The sequence below is a fragment of the Aquarana catesbeiana genome, linkage group LG10, assembly GCF_042186555.1.
Source record: "Aquarana catesbeiana isolate 2022-GZ linkage group LG10, ASM4218655v1, whole genome shotgun sequence".
In the NCBI taxonomy this organism is placed as follows: Eukaryota; Metazoa; Chordata; class Amphibia; order Anura; family Ranidae; genus Aquarana; species Aquarana catesbeiana.
In genome coordinates, this window is record NC_133333.1 from 209303593 (window position 1) to 209323674 (window position 20082).

Consider the following 20082-nt stretch of genomic DNA (forward strand, 5'->3'; position numbering starts at 1 on the left):
TTCTTCTTTGCAGGACCTCTCAAGCTCCTTTAGGTTGGATGGGGAGCGTCTGTGCACAGCCATTTTCCGATCTCTCCAGAGATGTTCATTTGGGTGCAAGTCTGGACTCTGGCTGGGCCACTCAAGGACATTCACAAAGTTGTCTCATACCCACTCCTTTGTTATCTTGGCTGTGTGCTTAGGGTTGTGGTCCTGTTGGAAGATGAACCTTCGCCCCAGTCTTATGCCCTGTACACACGGTCGGATTTTCCGACGGAAAATGTGTGATAGGACCTTGTTGTCGGAAATTCCGACCGTGTGTGGGCTCCATCACACATTTTCCATCGGATTTTCCGACACACAAAGTTTGAGAGCAGGATATAAAATTTTCCGACAACAAAATCCGTTGTCGGAAATTCCGATCGTGTGTACACAAATCCGACGGACAAAGTGCCACGTATGCTCAGAATAAATAAAGAGATGAAAGCTATTGGCCACTGCCCCGTTTATAGTCCCGACGTACGTGTTTTATGTCACCACGTTTAGAACATCCACACAGCATGATGCTGCCTCCACCATGCTTCACTGTAGGGATGGTATTGGCCAGGTGATGAGTGGTGCCTGGTTTCCTCCAGACATGACGCTTGCCATTCAGGCCAAAGAGTTCAATCTTTGTTTCATCAGACCAGAGAATTTTGTTTCCCATGGTCTGAGAGTCTTTTTAGGTGCCTTTTGGCAAACTCCAGGTGGGCTGTCATGTGCCTTTTACTTAGGAGTGGCTTCTGTCTGGCCACTCTACCATAAAGCTTTGATTGGTGGAGTTCTGCAGAAATAGTTGTACTTCTGGAAGGTTCTCTTCTCTCCGCAGAGAAATGCTGGAGCTCTGTCGGAGTGATCATCGGGTTCTTGGTCACCTCCCTGACTAAGGCCCTTCTCTCCCGATCGCTCAGTTTGACCGGGCAGCCCACTCTAGGAAGAGTCCTGGTGGTTCCAAACTTTTTCCATTTACGGATGATGGAGGCCACTGTGCCCATTGGGACCTTCCAACTATTAGTCCTGCACTCCACAAATCTGGCCTTTATGGAAGAGTGGCAAGAAGAAAGCCATTGTTGAAAGAAAGCCATAAGAAATCCCATTTGCAGTTTGCGAGAAGCCATGTGGGGGACACAGGAAACATATGGAAGAAGGTGCTCTGCTCAGATGAGACCAAAATTGAACTTTTTGGCCTAACCTAAAAACAAAATGCTATATCTGCCAGAAAACTAACACTGCACATCACCCTGAATACACCATCCCCACCATGAGACATGGTGGTGGCAGCATCATGTTGTGGGGATGCTTTTCTTCAATAGGGACAGGGAAGCTGGTCAGAGTTGGCAAGATGCATATACCCAAATACAGAGCAATCTTAGAAGAAAACCTGTTAGAGTCTGCAAAAGACTTGAGAATGGGGCAGAGGTTCATTTTCCAGCAGGACAATGACCCCAAACATACAGCCAGAGCTACAGAAGTTGAGTGCACGTGCTCAGCGTCATATCCAGAGGTTGTCTTTGGGGAATAGCCGCAGAGGGTGGGGGGTCAGCCTGTTAGTGCTCAGACCATACGCCGTACGCTGCATCAAATTGATCTGCATGGCTGTCGTCCCAGAAGGAAGCCTCTTCTAAAGATGATGCACAAAAAAGGCCGCAAACAGTTTGCTGAAGACAAGCAGACTAAGGACATGGATTACTGGAACCATGTCCTGTGGTCTGATGAGACCAAGATAAACGTATTTGGTTCAGATGGTGTCAAGCGTGTGTGGTGGCAACAAGGTGAGGAGTACAAAGACAAGTGTATCTTGCCTACAGTCAGGCATAGTCATGGTCTGGGGCTGCATGAGTGCTGCTGGTGTTCTATCGATATGTGCCCTCTGTCGAAAAGTGCCCGCGCATGCGCAGGATGGAGCCACACTCCTGATCAGCTGGAGTGACGTGATCATGGCGCATACGCACATCACAGGAGGCATTTTTACACGGGAGAGGGAATTTCACGGACACAATTGAAAGCTATTCACAGAGCGGAGGGGGACATCGTAGTTGTTACATAATGCCTCGCTGTTAAAGGGCGGGTTTTGTCTGAGTTGCAAACCGCCCTTAGATGCAGGCAACAGGTGGTGCTCAAGACACTAAAGCCGTCGTGCAACAATGAAAGGCAACCTTGAGCAGACTGAAACCCCCGCCCTACAACATCGAGGCACAATATGAGAACTACGGTGTCCCTCCACTCTGTGAATGGCTTTTAATAGTGACCGTGACATTTTCTCTCCCACCGAAAAATGCCTCCTCTGATGCTCGCACACCTTTCGACAGAGGGCACATATCGAGAGAACACCAGCACTGGGGAACTACAGTTTATTGAGGGAACCATGAATACCAACATGTACTGTGACATACTAAAGCAGAACATGATCCCCTCCCTTTGGAGACTGGGCCGCAGGGCAGTATTTCAACATAATGACCCCAAACACACCTCCAAGATGACCACTGCCTTGCTAAAGAAGCTGAGGGTAAAGGTGATGGACTGGCCAAGCTTGTCTCCAGACCTAAACCCTATTGAGCATCTGTGGGGCATCCTCAAATAGAAGGTGGAGGAGTGCAAGGTCTCTAACATCCACCAGCTCCATTAAGTCATCATGGAGGAGTGGAAGAGGACTCCAGTGGCAACCTGTGAAGCTCTGGTGAACTCCATGCCCAAGAGGGTTAAGGCAGTGCTGGAATATAATGGTGGCCACACAAAATATTGACACTTTGGGCCCAATTTGGACATTTTCACTTAGGGGTGTACTCACTTTTGTTGCCAGCGGTTTAGACATTAATGGCTGTGTTGAGCTATTTTTAGGGGACAGCAAATTTACACTGTTATACAAGCTGTACACTCATTAGTCACTACTTTACATTATAGAAAAGTGTAATTTCTTCAGTGTTGTCACATGAAAAGATATACTAAAATATTTTTAAAAATGTGAGGGGTGTACTCACTTTTGTGAGATACTGTAGTTTGAGCTATTTTCCAAAGAAGAATGGGCAAAAATTCCACTATCTAGATGTGCAAAGCTGGTAGAGACATCCCCAAAAAGACTTGCAGCTGTAATTGCAGCGAAAGGGGGCTGAATACAAATGCACCCCACACTTTTCACATATTTATTTGTAAAAAATTTTGAAGACCATTAATCATTTTTCTTCCTCTTCACAATTACAGTATGTGCCACTTTGTGTTGGTCTATCACATAAATTCCCAATAAAATACATTTACACTTTTGGTTGTAACATGACAAAATGTGGAAAATTTCAAGGGGTGTGAATACTTTTTTAAGGCACTGTATAGCAAGGGTACTATTCAATATTAGTCAAAGCAATTTGTTTTTATCTACATGTGTCCTTTATCTGGATAGGCAGTTTTTGTGGTAAAGGTGAACTATGGCTTTAAGCTCAATCTTTTTTTTATTATTAAACTTATCGAACAGTTACCAAGTTTTTAGTATGGTATTGATTTTGCATGTTCTCTCAATTGCTTTGAATTGAAAAGAAAGAAAGTGGACCTTTATTGTTCATGTATTTTCCACTGAGTTCAAAGTAAAACACTGGAAACTAGCAGGAAGAGAAGGGCGACATGTTGATTTTATGAAAAGTGCAAAGAAAATTCCAAAGGATTAAAAAAAAAAAAAAAGGTGTGTGTGTGTGTTATATACACATACATACATACACTAGATTACCAAAAGTATTGGGACGTCTGCCTTTACTCATACATGAATTTTAATGACATCCCGGTCTAAGGCCCTTTTCACACGAACTGACCATTCAGGTCCGCCTGTCAGTTTTGTCAGAGGACCTGAACGGGCGCTCCATGTAAGGCTATGGAGCGACGGATGTCAGCGGTGACATGTCCACTGACATCCGACCCGGTCCGATCGGCCAAAATCAGACGGATGGCCCTACGTTCACATTCGTCCCTGGCAGATTGGATCGGGTGAGATCTAACGAAAATGAACATGCTGTCTGTTTTCGTTCGATCTCTCCATAGTAACCAGCGGCGCTCGACAAGCCCCTCCCCGCTCAGTGAGTAGAGAGGTTCCTGTCATCCACCGACTCAGCGGAGATCAACGGAGAGATCTCCCGCTGAGCTGGCGGACAGAGGCGGACTCCGAGGCAGAGAATCCGCCTCGTGGGAATGAAGCCTGAGGCCTTCTACACACGGTCTGATTGTTGGACGACTGAGCGTCTGATTTTTGTCAAAAGCGCGTGTGCAGGATTTTGTCTAGCATACTAACTATCCGCAAATTGTCGTTTGACAAACCCGAACCTAGTGACGTACTACGAGAGTATAAAGAGGAAGTTCTTTTCTCAAGCGCCACCCTTTGGGCCCCTTCTGTTAATTTCGTGTTAGTGGAAGTTTGGTGAGCGTTGATTCGCAATTTTCAGGACGTACAAAACAAATGCCTTTTAAAATACGTTTGGCATAACTACATCAGTATCACCAGCAAAGCAGCTTCACTATTATCCCATTAAAGAAGATGAGAATGTGCGCTGCATTTTGACATTTCATCAATTTCTGTGTCACGAATGTTAATTCTAGAGTACGAACGGTAGTTTACAAGACCAAACTCTTCTCAGTCGTTCCTGGATTCCAAGCATGTGTGTTTGTACTTTCCACTTTTGTGTGACAATCTCTGTACTGACCATCCGAAAATCAGACGTTGAGTTCACATCTGACAAAAATTTTATAGTCTGCACATCCAGCTTTTGTCTGATGAAAAAGTCAAATCTGCTGTCAAAAGCATCGTACTAACGATCCGAAAATCCTCAGACAGCTCGTCTTACGAATTTTCCCTTCCGATTTTCGTATCGTGTGTACGAGGCCTAAGACCCCATACACACTATTAGATTTTCTGCAGATTTAAAGATCTACTGTTGAGGGAGGGGTCTATTGTTACTGGCTGCAGGATAATCTATTGATGCTGGCTGTGGGGAGATCTGCTGTTGCTGCTGGGAGTCTATTGTTGCTGGGGGGGCTCTATTGTTACTGGCTGCAGGGGATCTATTTTACTGCTTGTCTTGTTATAATTACCAAAATCCTTACGAATTACTTTGCACCACAAATTGATACTTGGGTTCTGTATTGTCTTAAAGGGCAGTACTGTGAGGTGGGTAGGGGATGGAACCAAGGAACGGTGCTCGGAGGTGGGTAGGGGTGGAGAAAAGGGGTGGCTCAGAAAGGGGGAGTTCCTGCACCTATTCTCTGAGAAAAAAAGCCCTGCTCATCGGACTTATTTTTTTCGAAAATTCTGAGGGACCTAGAAATAGAACATGTTCTAAATATTTCCAACGGAACCAATTCCTATCGAGAAAACCACTCGTCTGTATGCTGTTCAGATGGACTAAAAACAACGCATGCTCTGAAGCAAATACGAGACGGAAGCTATTGGCTACTGGCTATTGAACTTCCTTTTTTTAGTCCCGTCGTACTTGTTTATTCCGACTGGAAAACCGGTTGTGTGTACAGGGCATTAGAGTTTAAATTTTTATGCAATCAGGCAGGCCCTTGCACTACATGTTTTTGGTAAATGTGAAGACAAAAATATGCAGAAAATCTAATAGTGTATATGGGGTCTTAGTCCATAAGGTTCCTTATTGAGTTGGCCCACCCTTGCAAGCTATAACAGCTTCAACTCTTCTGGGAAGGCTGTCCACAAGGTTTAGGAGTGTGTCTATGGGGATGTTTGACCATTCTTCCAGAAGCGCATTTGTGAGATCAGGCACTGATGTGGATAAGAAGACCTGGCTCGCAGTCTCTGCTCTAATTCATCCCAAAGGATTGAGGTGCAGGCCAGTCAAGTTCCTCCACCCCAAACTTGCTCATCCATGTCTTTATGGACTTTGCTTTGTTCATTGCTCCAAATCATTTGGTGGAGGGGGGATTATAGTGTGGGGTTGTTTTTCAGGGGTTGGGAGTGGCCCCTTAGTTCCAGTGAAGGGAACTCTTAACGCATCAGCATACCAAGACATTTTGGACAATATCATGCTCCCAACTTTGTGGGAACAGTTTGGGGATGGCCCCTTCCTGTTCCAACATGACTGTGCACCAGTGCACAAAGCAAGGTCCATAAAGACATGGATGAGTGAGTTTTGGGTGGAGGAGCTTGACTTGACTGGCCTGCACAGAGTCCTGACCTCAACCCGATAGAACACCTTTGGGACAAATTAGAGAGGAGACTGTGAGCCAGGCCTTCTCGTCCAACATCAGCGCCTGACCTCATAACTGCGCTTCTAGAAGAATGGTCAAACATTCCCATGGACACTCCTAAACCTTGTAGACAGCCTTCCCATAAGAGTTGAAGCTGGTATAGCTGAAAAGGGTGGACCAACTCAATATTGAACCCTACGGACGAAGGCGGGGATGCCATTAAAGTTCATGTGTGTGTAAAGGCAGGTGTCCCAATACTTTTGGCAATATAGTGTATATTCCGGACACAAGGAAAATCTAGAAATAACTACTTAAGTAAGAAAACCAATATATCAATAACTCTGTAATGAGCCATATAAGTATAATAATAACTCATAATAAAAGACTTCATACACAATATACATGGGGAAGTGTCCATCACAGAACATATAATTAAAACTTGTGCATGATAAAAAAATAAACTTCAAAAAACATATATTTAAGGCCACTTGTGAGATCTTGAAAATAAGTAAAAATCCACGTGCAAACGTCACAAACCACCTTGAAATCAGGTGTGCCAGCTCCCTTACTAAATGCCAATGATTATTATTATTATACAGGATTTATATAGCCCCAACAGTTTGCGCAGCACTTTACAACATGAGGGCAGACAGTACACTTACAATACAAATCAATACAGGAGGGATCAGAGGGCCCTGCTCGTTAGAGCTTACAATCTAGAAGGGAGGGTCAAGTGGAAAACAAAAGGTAATAACTGGGGGGGTGAGCTGATGGAGAAAATGAAAAAACAGTTGTTAAGTGTGGGTAGGGTAGGCTTCTCTGAAGAGAAGGGTTTTCAGGGATCGTCTAAAAGCTAATAGAGTAGGAGATAAGCGGACATATTGGGGTAGGGCATTCCATAGGATTGGAGAGGCTTTGGAAAAGTCCTGGAGGCGAGCATGGGAGGAGGTGGTTTTAAGAGATCGACAGCGCAGAAACCATCCAATCAAGGGCCACCAAACAAAATACCGCAGACTCCAGAGTTTCCTGGTCCACCATAGGTTATTCAAAGACCACTCCTCAGAATAGGAATTAATGGAGGAAAAGAGCAAAGAACCGTAGAGTAGTATTAGTATAGAGTAGTATTACTTAACACCACATAATTTATTAAAAACAAACATACTCACAACAAATATAAAAGCATCTCATATGCAAAAAACACCACATCAGAGAACATCAGGTTTCCCTTAGTCAAGATGGTGGTGCCAGCCCCGACAGTCAATTGAAAAATCAACATGGGTGAGCACACCGCTGGATTCCTGGACAGGTAAGTGCCCTAATAATAAGTCAGCAGCTACAGTATTTGTAGCTGTTGACTTTAAATTATTTTGGGGGAGCCTGGATCTCCTCTTTAAGCCTACACCCATGCAAAGGTTATGCCGCGTACACACGGCCGGACTTTCCGACGTAGAATGTTCGATGGGAGCTTGATATCGGAAATTCCAATGGCCTTGGCCTAGGCGCGTTTCGTCTATACAACGGACGTGACATTTTAGGGGATAGAAGAAAGAATGCCACTGGGATATCTTACACATTTATATATCTTTTAGTTAATGGTAGATGAAATTCAGCTGGGATTGACTGAAAAAAACAAAAGCAAACAGGAAGTGATGCAGCTGCGTTGCCCAGTGCAGTCCCAACACAAAATAACGGCAATTTGCCTTGTTTCCTTTGGTGTCAGTCCACACTACTGAGTTGTTCATGCAGTATTCTGTTTCAGCGCAGCAGGCTGAGGCAGAAACTACAGAATCCCAACACCGTTGTGTGAATAGAACCTAATGAAATGTCACTTGTGACATTTCAATAAAGTTCCAATAAAGAAAAGAAAACAGTATGATGCACAGAGACTGGCACTTCAGCACTGTGTCTTCCCAGCACACACCAGTGGTTGTGCATTCAGCATGGCTTCTGGTGTGAATCAGCCCTTAATCCCACTATGGTTTCTTCAGGGGAAGCAGTCTTACTACGAGAGTCCCGGACATAAAAGAGCACACTGACTACATGTTTGTCTTTTTATTTAATTTTGAGTGCTCACGGGGATCAATATGTATAAAATCTTTGCTCTATAGAGGTAGAAGGCAGGCAGCCAGGAGTTTCCGGCACACTGAATATTATATTACCTACCAATACGAATGTATTTCTTGTTAGTGACAGGTACCCTTTATGATCTAGCCCAGCCAAGTCCCCATTACATTGCAATAAATCCTAGTTAAATCATGGAAAAGAAAAGACTTTGTATAGACGAAGGGGGTGACTCATCCAGCAAAGAGGAATGGCACTTCGCGTTTCCTGATGGAATGAAAATTTATGAACACATTGAATATTTTGTTGTGTTCGGAGCCCAAGCAGAACTCTGACATATGTCAGGCTGCGAGCAGCCTCCCTCCCACCCTCAATCACAGCGGGGAGACACTTTATATCCAACGCAGCTACTGCAATATGACAAGAAAACCAGGAGAAAGATTTCTCTAAAGACATCACATTGATTCCAGAAATAATTAGTAACTCTTACTGTGCCGGGTGTAAGGAGGTAGACTTGAGCGGGAACATCTGCTCTTAGGCAACCCGCCAATCTAACTGACTGTATATGAGGTTCAAGTTTTTTCGATAAATTGAAAACTTCATTTTAGGTGGTGTGTAAAAGTAAGCCTCATCCAAAACATTTTTTTTTGGAACGATCAAAAGGTTCAGTCCCGTGCTCCATCTCCTCTGCTGTCTGTGACCCTGGCGGGGTCCCCCACCCCAACCCCTGGGACATACTATGGTAGTCAGAGCCTGTCTTGGGTAGAGTTTCCTGGTTCTTCCACCATGCTAGTGTCACTGGGACCCTACTGCATTCTTTATTATTGGTATTTATATAGCACTCACAATGCTGTACATATACAGTGAGGAAAAAAAGTCCCCTGCTGATTTTGTATGTTTGCCCACTGACAAAGAAATGATCAGTCTATAATTTTAATGGTAGGTTTATTTTAACAGTGGGAGACAAAATAACAACAAAAAAATCCAGAAAATCGCATTTCAAAAAAGTTATACATTGATTTGCATTTTAATGAGTGAAATAAGTGTTTGATCCCCGATCAATCAGCAAGATTTCTGACCCCCACACGTCTTCTATATAGGTGAGATTAACCACTTGAGCCCCGGACCATTATGCTGCCTAAGGACCAGAGGTCTTTTTCCAATTTGGCACTGCGTCGCTTTAACTGCTAATTGCGCGGTCATGCAATGCTGTACCCAAACGAAATTTGCGTCCTTTTCTTCCCACAAATAGAGCTTTCTTTTGATGGTATTTGATCACCTCTGCGGTTTTTATTTTTTGCGCTATAAACGGAAAAAGACCGAAAATTTTGAAAAAAAATGATATTTTCTACTTTTTGTTATAAAAAAAATCCAATAAACTCAATTTTAGTCATACATTTAGGCCAAAATGTATTCGGCCACATGTCTTTGGTAAAAAAAATGTCAATAAGCGTATATTTATTGGTTTGCGCAAAAGTTATAGCGTCTACAAACTAGGGTACATTTTCTGGAATTTACACAGCTTTTAGTTTATGACTGCCTATGTCATTTCTTGAGGTGCTAAAATGGCAGGGCAGTACAAAACCCCCCCAAATGACCCCATTTTGGAAAGTAGACACCCCAAGGAAATTGCTGAGAGGCATGTTGAACCCATTGAATATTTATTTTTTTTGTCCCAAGTGATTGAAAAATGACAAAAAAAAAAAAAATATTTACAAAAAGTCGTCACTAAATGATATATTGCTCACACAGGCCATGGGCCTATGTGGAATTGCACCCCAAAATACATTTAGCTGCTTCTCCTGAGTATGGGGATACCACATGTGTGGGACTTTTTGGGAGCCTAGCCGCGTACGGGGCCCCGAAAACCAATCACCGCCTTCAGGATTTCTAAGGGTGTAAATTTTTGCTTTCACTCTTCACTGCCTATCACAGTTTCGGAGGCCATGGAATGCCCAGGTGGCACAAAACCCCCCAAAATGACCCCATTTTGGAAAGTAGACACCCCAAGCTATTTGCTGAGAGGCATATTGAGTCCATGGAATATTTTATATTTTGACACAAGTTGCGGGAAAGTGACACTTTTTTTTTTTTTTTTTTTTTTTTTTCATAAAGTTGTCACTAAATGATATATTGCTCACACAGGCCATGGGCATATGTGGAATTGCACCCCAAAATACATTTAGCTGCTTCTCCTGAGTATGGGGATACCACATGTGTGGGACTTTTTGGGAGCCTAGCCGCGTACTGGACCCCGAAAACCAATCACTGCCTTCAGGATTTCTAAGGGTGAAAATTTTTGATTTCACTCTTTACTGCCTATCACAGTTTCGGAGGCCATGGAATGCCCAGGTGGCACAAAACCCCCCCAAATGACCCCATTTTGGAAAGTAGACACCCCAAGCTATTTGCTGAAAGGCATGGTGAGTATTTTGCAGCTCTCATTTGTTTTTGAAAATGAAGAAAGACAAGAAAAAACATTTTTTTTTTTCTTTTTTCAATTTTCAAAACTTTGTGACAAAAAGTGAGGTCTGCAAAATACTCACTATACCTCTCAGCAAATAGCTTGGGGTGTCTACTTTCCAAAATGGGGTCATTTGGGGGGGTTTTGTGCCACCTGGGCATTCCATGGCCTCCGAAACTGTGATAGGCAGTGAAGAGTGAAATCAAAAATTCACGCCCTTAGAAAGCCTGAAGGCGGTGCTTGGTTTTCGGGGTCCCGTACGCGGCTAGGCTCCCAAAAAGTCTCACACATGTGGTATCCCCGTACTCAGGAGAAGCAGCAGAATGTATTTTGGGGTGTAATTTCACATATTTCCATGGCATGTTTGAGCAATATATCATTTAGTGACAACTTTGTGCAAAAAAAAAAAAAAAATTTGTCTCTTTCCCGCAACTTGTGTCGCAATATAAAATATTCCATGGACTCGACATGCCTCTCAGCAAATAGCTTGGGGTGTCTACTTTCCAAAATGGGGTCATTTGGGGGGGTTTTGAACTGTCCTGGCATTTTATGCACAACATTTAGAAGCTTATGTCACACATCACCCACTCTTCTAACCACTTGAAGACAAAGCCCTTTCTGACACTTATTGTTTACATGAAAAAGTTTTTTTTTTTTGCAAAAAAATTACTTTGAACCCCCAAACATTATATATTTTTTTAAAGCAAATGCCCTACAGATTAAAATGGTGGGTGTTTCATTTTTTTTTTTCACACAGTAATTGCGCAGCGATTTTTCAAACGCATTTTTTGGGGAAAAAACACACTTTTTTTAATTTTAATGCACTAAAACACGCTATATTGCCCAAATGTTTGATGAAATAAAAAAGATGATCTTAGGCCGAGTACATGGATACCAAACATGACATGCTTTAAAATTGCGCACAAACGTGCAGTGGCAACAAAATAAATACATGTTTAAAAGCCTTCAAAAGCCTTTACAGGTTACCACTTTAGATTTACAGAGGAGGTCTACTGGAAAAATTACTGCACTCGATCTGGCCTTCGCGGTGATACCTCACATGCATGGTGCAATTGCTGTTTATGTTTGACGACAGACCGCCGCTTGCGTTCGCCTTAGCGCGAGAGCAGGGGGCGACAGGGGTGTTTTTTTTTTTTTTTTTTTCTTTATTATTTTTTTGCTTTTTTAATCTTACTTTTAAACTGTTCCTTTCATATTTTTTTTTTTAATCATTTTTATTGTTATCTCGGGGAATGTAAATATCCCCTATGATAGCAATAGGTAGTGACAGGTACTCTTTTTTGAAAAAATTGTGGTCTATTAGACCCTAGATCTCTCCTCTGCCCTCAAAGCATCTGACCACACCAAGATCGGTGTGATAAAATGCTTCCCCAATTTCCCAATGGCGCTATTTACATCCGGCGAAATCTAAGTCATGAAATACTCGTAGCTTCCGGTTTCTTAGGCCATAGAGATGTTTGGAGCCACTCTGGTCTCTGATCAGCTCTATGGTCAGCTGGCTGAATCACCGGCTGCATTCTCAGGTTCCCTGTTGAGACAGGAGAGCCAGAGAAAAACACGGAAGACGGTGGGGGGGGGGGGCATTCCCTCCCACGGCTTGTAAAAGCAGTCTAGAGGCTAATTAGCCACTAGGATTGCTTTTACATGAAAGCCGACCGCTGGCTGAAAAGAATGATACCAAGATGATACCTAAACCTGCAGGCATCATTCTGGTATAACCACTCAAAGTCGTGAATGGCGTACCTGAAGACAAAAAAATGGTTAACAATGGTTAACAATAAAGCACAGTAAAGTGTAAATAATTACACACCTGAAAAACAAACATGATAAAACATAATAACAATAACAATAACAATAACAATAAAACATTGCAGAATAGAATACAGTAAAAAAGAGCAGAACAATAGAGAGAGAGAATAGAGAGAGAGAGAACAATAAAACAACAACTATTTTTTTTTATTTCATATTTTTTTTTTTTTTTACACTTTTTTTGTAACTAACTTTTATAACGGTAACCGGTTCCAGGTTCGGGTCTCTCAAAATGCGATGGCATCTTGGGAGACCCTGTGAAAGTGTGCCTAGTCTGTGCAATGCTGTACCCTACGCTAATACTCAACTAGTGAATGGTAGCGTTCAAAACATTCACCAATGCAAGACCAGGATTGTCAGGACAGGAGGGACAATAATAGCGGGTGTCACGCCTATATCCGCGCTCTTACTGCAGACACAACATCTTTTTTGGGGGTTCGTTGGGTAGGGGTACTCGGGAGGACATAAAAATGCCTCTCATGCAGCCGACTGCATTTGGTTGGGGATGTGAATGGGGGAAGTACGGGCGCTGCAGAAGCGGTGGGTTCCCAATTAGGATTGGCGAATGCAGCAGGAAGGGCACTATGGGCACGATGGGCCTGTGTTTGTCTTTTTTGGTGGCAGCGGGACACTACTTGTGCTTGCCACCTCACCAGCTTCAACTGCACTTATGGGACTCGCCACGTCACCACGTGTTACTGCAGTGCTGGTTTGACTACGACCGGGGTGTACTAGGCCGCTGGCGCTTGCCAGTTCACCAAAACGCTACCAAAAAACGTTAGCGATCGCAGGGATCAGGCCTGACTCTGCGAACGCTGCAGTTATGCGTTTAGTGTTTTGTAAGTGTCAGTGATCGATCGATACTGCACTTGGGTGGGCTGTGCCGGGCCGGGCGGAGGGGCAAAACGCAGGTGCTAGCAGGTATCTGGGCTGATCCCGCTAACACTGCGTTTTTGGGAACCCTAAACTGCTGGTGACGCTAGTATAGATCTGATCGGATCAGATATTGATGCGATCAGATACTATACCACTAAGGGAGGTGTACGGTGCGTGCGTGGGTGTTAGCGGTACTGGCGCTAATCTGACGCTGCCTGGGGCTGGTGCTTGCCAGTTCACCAAAACGCTACAAAAAAAACTGTTAGCGATCGCAGGGATCAGGCCTGACTCTGCGAACGCTGCAGTTATGCGTTTAGTGTTTTGTAAGTGTCAGTGATCGATCGATACTGCACTTGGGTGGGCTGGGCTGGGCCGGGCGGAGGGGCAAAACGCAGGTGCTAGCAGGTATCTGGACTGATTCCGCTAACACTGCGTTTTTGGGAACCCTAAACTGCTGGGGACGCTAGTATAGATCTGATCGGATCAGATATTGATCCGTTCAGATACTATACCACTAAGGGAGGCGTATGCTGCGTGCGTGGGTGTTAGCGGTACTGGCGCTAACCTGACGCCTGGGGCTGGTGCTTGCCAGTTCACCAAAATGCTACCAAAAAAACTGTTAGCGATCGCAGGGATCAGGCCTGACTCTGCGAACGCTGCAGTTATGCGTTTAGTGTTTTGTAAGTGACAGTGATCGATCGATACTGCACTTGGGTGGGCTGGGCGGAGGCACAAAACGCAGGTGCTAGCAGGTATCTGGGCTGATCCCGCTAACACTGGGTTTTTGGGAACCCTAAACTGCTGGGGACGCTAGTATAGATCTGATCGGATCAGATATTGATCCGTACAGATACTATACCACTAAGGGAGGCGTATGCTGCATGCGTGGGTGTTAGCGGTACTGGCACTAATCTGACGCTGCCTGGGGCGACGCATATCACCGCCGGGCGATCAGGGGGCTAAACCTTTATTCGGTAATAAACGGCGGGTGCCCTGACACTATAAAAAATAAACGAACTAACCAGCGTCATCCGTAACGGTTATACGGTGATCAGTGGTGAAAGGGTTAACTAGGGGGCAATCAAGGGGTTAAAACATTTATTAGGTAGTATATGGGGGTCCCTGACGCTATAAAACGCTGACGGCGAACCTAAATATTTACCTCACTAACTAGCGTCACCAGCGACACTAATACAGCGATCAGAAAAATGATCGCTAAGGCTCGGTTCACACTGGGGCGACTTGGGATCCGACTTGTACGCCCTCAAGTCGCCCCAAGTCGCCCCAGAAATAGTTTTGATGGGAGTTAACGCTAGTGTCTTAATAGACACTACTGAAGTCGCTCCGACTTCAGAGCGTACTCCCTGTATTACTTTGATCCGACTTGGTAGGCGACCTGTACCATAGAAATCAATGGAAGTCGCCTCCAAGTCGGATCTCTCTGTAAAGTCAAGCGACTTTGCAGGGAAAACCCCTCCCTCCCCCCCTCCCTCCCAGAGAGCTGATTGGCCACAGGCGAAGTCGCCTGTCATGGAGGCGACTTCAAGTCGCCTCGTAATTTGCCGAAGTCGCGTCGGAGTTGCGTCGAAGTCGCGTCGAGGTCGCGTCGAAGCCGCCGTGCAAAGTCGCGCTAAAGTCGTGTTGCCCATGTGTGAACCGACCCTTAGTGACACTGGTGACAGGGGGTGATCAAGGGGTTAAAACTTTATTAGGGGGGGTTAGGGGGGTACCCTAGACCTAAAGGGGGGTAATACTAACTGTCCCAACACTGTAACTGTCACAAACTGACACTATGCAGTAATCAGAAAAAAAAAAAACAAAAACTGCTGGTGTCAGTTTGTGACAGGGGGGGGGGGGTGATTGGGGGGGGATCGGGGGGCGATCGGGGGGGGGATCGGGGTGTTTTGTGTGCCTGGCATGTTCTACTGTGTGTGTGTGTGTTGTGCACTCACATAGATGTCTTCTCTCCTCGGGCCGGAACGGAAAATACCGACCCGAGGGGAGATGACATCACTTCCTTTGCTGCTGTTTAGCATACAGCAGCAAAGGAGTGTTCTCATTGGCCGGCGGCGATCGCGAGGGGGGGGCCACGAACGGATGGTCTCCCCCTCATCACGGATCGCCGCTGGACAAAAGACGACCGCCTCGGGCACCGGGGGGGGGTCCGATCGGACCCCCCACCCGCGGAAGGCAAATCACGTACATGTACGTGATTTTGCCTGTCCGTGCCACTTTGCCGACGTACATCGGCGTGAGGCGGTCGTCAAGTGGTTAAGAGCACTTTCTTAAAGGGAGTGCTCCAAATCTCAGCTTGTTACCTGTATAAAAGACACCTGTCTACAGAAGCAATTAATCAGATTCCAATCTCTCCACCATGGCCAAGACCAAAGAGCTGTCCAAGGATGTCAGGGACAAGGCTGTAGACCTACACAAGGCTGGAACGGGCTACAAGACCATCTCCAAGTAGCTTGTCGAAAGGGTGACAACAGTTGGTGCGATTTATTCGCAAATGGAAGAAACACAAAATAACTGTAAATCTCCCTCAGTTGACAAGATCTCACCTCGTGGAGTTTTAATGATCATGAGAACGGTGAGGAATCAACTCAGAAGTACATGGGAGAATCTTGTCAATGATCTCAAGGCAGCTGGGACCATAGTCACCAAGACAACAATCAGTAACACACTACGACGTGAAAGACTGAAATCCTGCAGTGCCAGCAAGGTCCCCCGGCTCAAGAAAGCACATGTACAGGCCCGTCTGAAGATTGCTAATGAACATCTGAATGATTCATAGGAGAACTGGGTGAAAGTGTTGTGGTCAGAGGAGACCAAAATTGAGCTCTTTGGTATCAACTCAACTCGCTGTGTTTGGAGGAGGAGGAGGAATGCTGCCTATGACCCCAAAAAAACCATCCCCACCATCAAACATGGAGGTGGAAACATTATGATTTGGGGTTGTTTTTCTGCTAAGGGGAAAGGACAACTTTACCGCATCAAAGGGACGATGGACAGGGCCATGTACCATCAAATCTTGGGTGAGAACCTCCTTTTCTTAGCCAGGGCATTGAAAGTGGGTCATGGATGGGTATTCCAGCATGACAATGACACAAAACACATGGCCAAAGCAACAAAGTTGTGGCTCAAGAAGAAGCACATTAAGGTCCTGGAGTGGCCTAGCCAGCCTCCAGACCTTAGTCCCATAGAAAATGTGGAGGGAGCTGAAGGTTTGAGTTACCAAACATCAGCTTCGAAATCTTAATGTTTTGGAGAGAATCTGCAAAGAGGAGTGGGACAAAATCCCTCCTGAGATGTGTGCAAACCTGGTGGCCACTCATTTAAAATGCAAATCAATTTATAACTTTTTTGAAATGCGTTTTTCTGGATATTTTTGTTTGTCACTGTTAAAATAAACCTACCATTAAAATTATAGACTGATCATTTCTTTGTCAGTGGACAAATGTACAAAATCAACAAGGGATCAAATTATCCCTCACTGTAATATTGTACATTTGTATTAGTCCCTGCCCCCAAAGAGCTTACAATGTAAGGTACCTAACTCACAGTTATACTAGGGCCAATTTACCAACCAGCATATTTTTGGAGTGTGAGAAGAAATGGTAGTACCTGGAGGAAACTCACACAAGCACAAGGAGAACATGCAAACTCCATGCAGGTAGTTTCCTGGTTGGGATTCAAACTGATAACCCCAGTACTGCCAGTTAGAAGTGCTAATCACTACACCACTTTGCTGCCCAGATTCTTTATTGGAATATATGGGGACTGCACCCCAGAGAGGGTAAACAGAAATGTAACTTTACCACAGACCCCTTCTGTTCACAAATGCTTCAGGGAGATCATCCTGCGATGATTTACCAACAAAGAACATGCCAGGTACCAAACCTTATTTCAACTCAATGAAGACTGAACCATTTTTTAGGTGGAGTTCCATTTTACTGTACATACACTATATTACCAAAAGTATTGGGACACCTGCCTTTACACGCACATGAACTGGCATCCCAGTCTTAGTCCGTAAGGTTCAGTATTGAGTTGGCCCACGCTTTGCAGCTATAACAGCTTCAACTCTTCTGGGAAGGCTGTCCACAAGGTTTAGGAATGTGTCTATGGGAATGTTTTGCTGATGTTGGATGAGAAGGCCTGGCTTGCAGTCTCCCCTCTAATTCATCCCAAAGGTGTTCTATCGGGTTGAGGTCAGGACTCTGTGCAGGACAGCCAAGTTCCTCCACCCCAAACTCACTCATCCATGTCTTTACGGACCTTGCTTTGTGCACTGGTCCAAATCATTTTGGTGGAGGGGGGATTATGGCATGGGTTTTTTTTTCAGGGATTGGGCTTGGCCCCTTAGTTCCAGTGAAGGGAATTCTTAAGGCGTCTGCATACCAAGACATTTTGGACAATTTAATTCTCCCAACAGTTTGGGGATGACCCCTTCCTGTTCCAACATGACTGTGCACCAGTGCACAAAGCAAGGTCCATAAAGACATGGATGAGCGAGTTTGGGATGGAGGAACTTGACTGGCTTGCACAGAGTCCTGACCTCAACCAAATAGAACACCTTTGGGATGACTTCGAGCAGAGACTGCAACCCAGGCCTTCTTGTCCACATCAGTGCCTAACCTCACAAATTCCCACATTCCCAAAGACACTCCTAAACCTTGTGGACAGCCTTCCCAGAGGAGTTGAAGCTGTTATAGCTGCAAAGGGTGTTAGCTGTATGGTATTTCTCAGGGTGGATTTCCTGATGGTGACAACAGTAGAACATGTAATGTGCTTTGAAATGTCCACTTGTCTCCATCAGAAGCCCAGAAGACAGGATGACAATGCGGGGCCACAATTAGGAGATAGTGACAGAGCATTGTCATTTTATAACATGAAGAGCTTGAACAAGGACCTTCATGACAGGATCCAGTATAATCTATAAATTTGTTCACTGCAAATCATTTTAAAATAATTGCATTTGCCTTTTTTTCACCTCAGCAATGTATTCTTCCTTAACACAAATGTTCTGTCTGAGATTTGCCCACTGTGCAGTGATGCAGGTAGAGGAGCTTCACTTTTACCTGAATGTGGAGTGTCTCTGGCTGCATGACACCAGAACTCATACAGTATATACATGGTTTCATATTGTGCTGAAGTCTGTCTACACAGAAAAGGTGAGCATTTTGCTGAAATATCTTTCTGAAAAATGCAGAATAGTATTTTCTGTATTAGGTAGTATAAGGAAGGGTTACAACCTCTTTCAGGTTTTTTTCACTGTCATGTGTCCCCATTGAGGAGCTCCCTCCTTACTTTCTGTGTGGTCACTAGGGCAAGAATTGAGAGAAAATTGTCCCGGTTGAGACATCGCAATAAAAGCCTGATAGAGGGTCCAACCCTTCCCTGCTCTATCCATAAAATTAATATTTATTTCTGAACTTGGGCTTTAAATCTATATAAAGGCTAAAGTAATGGTTTCTGTCTTGATTCCAGCATGCAGAAGAGAATATATTTACTCCCCGTTCTGAAGGTGTGAACAGTTTTAGAGAGAGTGCAAAGATAGTGGACAGCTCTATGGAATTTCCACAGCCACTTGATGTCCCATTGGAGGAGGAACACAAGGCACAGCCTCAAGAGGTCCCATCAGAGGAGGAACACAGGATAGCACAACAAGATGTCCCATCAGAGGAGGAACCCAAGATAGATCAACAAGATGTCCTATCAGAGGAGGAACCCAAGATAGATCAACTTGATGTCCCATCAGAGGAGGAACACAAATTTCAGGCTCCAGATGTACCACCCGAAGAGGAATATGAGGCACAGCCTAAAGATGTCCCATCAGAGGATGAACACAAAATAGAGCAACAGGATGTCCCATCAGAGGAGGAACAGCAAGTTCAGGCACAAGAGGTCCCATCTGAGGAGGAGGAACAGAAGACAGAACAACAAGATGTCCCATTAGAGGAGGTGGAACATAAGATGCAACTACAAGATGTCTCTTCATCCACCCAGCTATCTGAGGAAGATGTATACAAGGTAAGTTCACATAAGCTTGGAAAAGGGAGAAAGCTGCTACTGTTGCTGCTTATAATCAAGGATACAGGGCAGTGGCGGCCCGTCCATAGGGGGTGCACGGGCGCCGCCAACCTAAAGCTAGTGACAAAAAAAATTAAATGCCCTTTAAAAAAATGTAAAGAATTAAAAAAAAGGTCCTTTAAACACTTCAGCCCCAGAAGGATTTACCCCCTTCCTGACCAGAGCACTTTTTACAATTTGGCACTGCGTCGCTTTAACTGCTAATTGCGCGGTCATGCAATGCTGTACCCAAACGAAATTTGTGTCCTTTTCTTCCCACAAATAGAGCTTTCTTTTGATGGTATTTGATCACCTCTGCCATTTTTATTTTTTGCGCTATAAATGAAAAAAGACCGAAAATTCTGAAAAAAAATGATATTTTCTTCTTTTTGTTATAAAAAAAATCCAATAAACTCAATTTTAGTCATACATTTAGGCCAAAATGTATTCAGCCACATGTCTTTGGTAAAAAAAATGTCAATAAGTGTATATTTATTGGTTTGCGCAAAAGTTATAGCGCCTACAAACTATGGTACATTTTCTGGAATTTACACAGCTTTTAGTTTATGACTGCCTATGTC

At 44.4% G+C, this 20082-nt stretch overlaps 1 protein-coding gene across 1 annotated transcript in view; it reads left to right on the forward strand.

Moving 5' to 3' along the window:
- Nucleotides 1-20082, forward strand: part of SPA17 (sperm autoantigenic protein 17) — a 143674-nt gene that overhangs the window by 21738 nt on the left and 101854 nt on the right. The window contains exon 4 of the mRNA XM_073603221.1: nucleotides 18920-19462. Coding sequence (XP_073459322.1) covers nucleotides 18920-19462 — 543 coding nt within the window. The remainder of the gene's footprint in view (nucleotides 1-18919; nucleotides 19463-20082) is intronic.